The sequence below is a fragment of the Bombus impatiens genome, unplaced genomic scaffold (assembly GCF_000188095.3).
Source record: "Bombus impatiens unplaced genomic scaffold, BIMP_2.2 scf_1159, whole genome shotgun sequence".
Lineage (NCBI taxonomy): Eukaryota > Metazoa > Arthropoda > Insecta > Hymenoptera > Apidae > Bombus > Bombus impatiens.
Window position 1 is genome coordinate 22,452 of NT_177578.1, and position 4,368 is coordinate 26,819.

At 35.2% G+C, this 4,368-nt stretch overlaps 1 protein-coding gene across 4 annotated transcripts in view; it reads right to left on the bottom strand.

The window, feature by feature from the left end:
* Positions 1–2,137: 2,137 nt before the first annotated feature.
* LOC100741235 (tyrosine-protein kinase Btk29A-like) overlaps positions 2,138–4,368 on the bottom strand; it is a 64,318-nt gene continuing 62,087 nt past the window's right edge. For all 4 annotated transcript variants that reach the window (XM_033323723.1, XM_024371168.2, XM_033323724.1 and 1 more), the window contains one exon: positions 2,138–2,556. In XM_033323723.1, the coding sequence (XP_033179614.1) occupies positions 2,165–2,556 (392 nt within the window). In that variant the 3' untranslated portion in view covers positions 2,138–2,164. The remainder of the gene's footprint in view (positions 2,557–4,368) is intronic.

Consider the following 4,368-nt stretch of genomic DNA (forward strand, 5'->3'; position numbering starts at 1 on the left):
ATTAATCTTTAAAATATTTCAATATTGAGTACTCATACTTTTGAGCAATAGTTTAGTAGAAATAATTGTTAAAAAATAGAAAAAGGCTGGTGACTATTGTAATCCTGTTGGGTTGTTCTTATTGGGTGTACAAATGTATCAAGGTATTTGACAATTTAATTAAAATGCAAATGAAGTAACAATTGAACAATCTTTAAGTTAGATAATCTTTAAAATATTTCAATATTGAGTACTCATACTTTTGAGCAATAGTTTAGTAGAAATAATTGTTAAAAAATAGAAAAAGGCTGGTGGCTATTGTAATCCTATTGGGTTGTTCTTATTGGGTGTACAAATGTAACAAGGTATTTGACAATTTAATTAAAATGCAAATGAAGTAACAATTATACGATCTTTAATTTACTTAATCTTTAAAATATTTCAATATTGAGTACTCATACTTTTGAGCAATAGTTTAGTAGAAATAATTGTTAAAAAATAGAAAAAGGCTGGTGACTATTATAACCCTATTGGGTTGTTCTTATTGGGTGTACAAATATATCAAGGTATTTGACAATTTAATTAAAATGCAAATGAAGTAACAATTGAATGATCTTTAATTTACTTAATCTTTAAAATATTTCAATATTGAGTACTCATACTTTTGAGCAATAGTTTAGTAGAAATAATTGTTAAAAAATAGAAAAAGGCTGGTGACTATTGCAATATTAATACTAAAACTATCAACGATCAAAGTATAAAAGTTACACCAAAGAAATCAAGATGAAAGGTATATGGAAAAATATATAATGCAAGGGAAAGACATTTATACCCATACTTGCAAAAAAAAAATCATTGAAATCACAAACTGTAGCGTGGCAAATTTATAAAATTCCTACGAAAACCTACGAATTGACCATTTCGAATATCTCGGTGTTTTCAATATAGTTAATTAAATATATCTCCATAAAAAATAAAAACAATGTTACATTTCGATGCAGTCTTTAAAAAAAAAAAAAAAAGAGAGGAAACAGGATAAATCCAACAAACAGGAGAATTTCAATGGAAATTTAATACAAGACTGATCGTTAGACCAATGAAATAACGCAATTTCCTAGTTATTCCATGCAACGTGAGCTCAACAACTGTCAATTCTACTGAAACTGATTGGAATTTCAAAGCCACTAAGGGGTCCTAATGGAATCCGGTATTATCTGACCGGACATTTATGACTAGGGGAGAGTTTGTCTTGGAATTACCGCGACGCTCGCTAATATTTAACTGGAAGGGGGCTGGTGAGTTTCGGTAAGCCCGAAATACGGCGCGAAGTCGAACCGGAAGGAAGCAGGCCGCAGATTAAACGGAAAACTAGCGTTGAATTTAACATTGGCCAACTCATGGGATTAATTAAGCTATTAGTCGATTGGTCGAATCTATTTTAAAGCTGGTGAAAAGTAGAATAAAAAAAAAAAAAAAAGCGAAGAAGAGAAAAAAAGAAGAAAGTTCATGGAAACAGGTTATTATGGAAGAAGAATAGCTTCGTTAACGTCGCAAAGATATCTCGGTGAAACTGTAAGAAAAACTTGAGAGTTGCACTGAGAGATCTTGAAACACGAAATTCATGTCACACGTTCGCCGTCTTTAAAAAAGGTAAAACGCTCGACGTATCAAAGAAATGTGGTGGTTTCCAGGTTTTATCCTCTCTTTGCCAGAGTCAGCAGATAATTTTCTACTGGTTTCTTTGAAACGTAGACCTTGGCAAGCGTGGCGCGAAAGAGTCGCCAGAGTATCAAGTTACAACATGTATATCTCTAACCTTTGAACTTCTCACTTTAGTTTTCACAATCGTCAGTTCGCTAATTCCTCTATCGATCATCCTATAGCATTCCACGTGCGCCATCCTACTTTCATCTTGTTTTACCACGTCCAGGTTACCAACAAAACAAGAAAAATCTATTCTTCATACTTTAACCTTTTAAAGATGGATCGCCTGCAGCCTGTCGTCAACTTAATCCTATGTTACACAACATTGGCAAATACAATTTACAAATCTTGGAAAAATCCGATTTTGAAACATTCGCGATTCTATCACATTCAAAGTGCGCGCGTTTCTTTTCTAAGCGTCGCACCTGCCCTCTGCTGTTCACGATCGGAACTACCGATGTAGAAGCTTTGGAAATTATTTTTAAAATCTTGCTAAGCAAACAGAACAAGAGAAATAAGAACGTAGATCGTAGAAAAGAAGGAGATACAATAAGGAGAAAAATGAAAGTTGGTACGAACCGATAGTTGAACGGGCCTGCGAGTGAACGATGGGATTGTTGTTCGCCTCTGAGTTGGTCGTCTGTGGTCGATCGGTTATGGCGGCAGTGGTGGCGATGGTGCTTCCGGTGGCCGAGGTGAAGCTCAAAGTGGACGTGGAGGACGGGTTCGTTGCGTTTAACGGCTTAGAGGACCAGGAGCTGCAAGTGTCGCAGCCCTCCGCGGAACGTGTGGACAAGCGGCAGCAGGACCAACGCTTTCCACTCCACAGTCCGGCGTGGTAACGACCGCTTAGGCCAGGATTCTCGCTGCACACTGTGAACAGACCAACGAACCGTCGAATTAGATATTTTATTAACAAATTAGAATATTAGTTTTATTAACAAATTGGTTATAAATCGTTAGTTATAAAGCTTACTTTATGTCTAGATATGTTCTATTCCTATGTTTCTTTTAATAATTTAATCAATAAAAAGCCTTTAACATTTCAAATGCCGCGCCGAAATCGCATGTTTCGCTGAGGGCACCGTTAGATGGAACATCTGTTCTCATTTTTTTTTTATTGATGTTTTAATAAAAATGTTTAATTGTTTAATGTGGCACTTTTTATTTTAAAGTATCTTCTATTTATCGGTTGTATTCAAAATGCCCTAACTATCAATTTTCATTCAATTTTTACAATTGTAAGAAGTTGAAGCGCTCCGGTCCCAACGTGGCAGTCAAAATGTTAATAATTAAAGGAAGAATATTTTCATAATTTCTATGAAAAATATATTTGCACCAAAAATTTCTTGCTACTTCTGTATATTTTTTAAAGTCTCTTTCATAATTTATCAATATCATCATGACGGTCCAGTCTTATTACAGTTCTAATGAAATTTCAGAATGTTTCATGTAATACACGTAATTTATTCATAAAAGGTTTCTACGAGTTTCTGGTGAACCACTGTATGTTAAAAGTGTGATGTGTGTTTATAATTAATTTGGTTATCCTTCTAATTATTTTTATCCGATCTGAGGTGGTGGTTGGTTGCAGATGTAAGTGCCCAAGAAATACTTTCGATGTTCAACAACAAAGTTTATTTAACAATCAACAGTTAACAAACAACAGTCAACAATCAACAGCCAGCAATAAACACTCAACACTCAACATCGGAAAGTCAACAGTCAACAGTAAATAGTAAACAGTAAACAGTTGTGGCGCATGAAAAGAGAGTTGTGCATTTCGTCCCGGGACTAACGGTGGACTCGTCAGTAAGGCTATGCCCGGTAGTCCCTGTCTTAGACGTAGAGGGAGTCTCGCTAAGTGCGGTATTTGTATCAATCGTTCGTATATTCGACCGCTAGCGAGTTAGATAGACTCGTTGTCGTCGTAGCCCTCTAGTGTTGGCGGTTGCTACCAGCGGATCGCCCGGGAGGTGATGCGCCGCGTTGATGCCTCGACCTGTCGGCGTCCTATTGATACCGATCCGCCACACAGTCAACAGTAAACAGTAAACAGTCAACAGTAAACAATAAACAGTAAACAATAAACAGTCAGCAGTAAACAGTCAACAGTAAACAGTCAACAGTAAACAGTCAATAGTAAACAGTAAACAGTAAACAGTAAACAGTAAACAGTCAATAGTAAACAGTCAATAGTAAACAGTAAACAGTAAACAGTCAATAGCAAACAGTAAACAGAAAACAGTAAACAATAAACAGTCAACAGTAAACAGTCAATAGTAAACAGCCAATAGTAAACAGTCAATAGTAAACAGTAAACAGTCAACACTAAACAGTAAACAGTAAACAATAAACAGTAAACAATAAACAGTAAACAGTAAACAGTCAACAGTAAACAGTCAACAGTAAACAGTAAACAGTTAACAGTAAGCAGTAAACAGTAAACAGTAAACTGTAAACAGTCAATAGTCAACAGTCAATAGTCAACAGTAAACAGTAAACAGTAAACAGTAAACAGTCAATAGTAAACAGTCAATAGTAAACAGTAAACAGTCAACAGTAAACAGTCAACACTAAACAGTAAACAGTAAACAATAAACAGTAAACAATAAACAGTAAACAGTAAACAGTAAAAAGTCAACAGTAAACAGTCAACAGTAAACAGTAAACAGTTAACAGTAA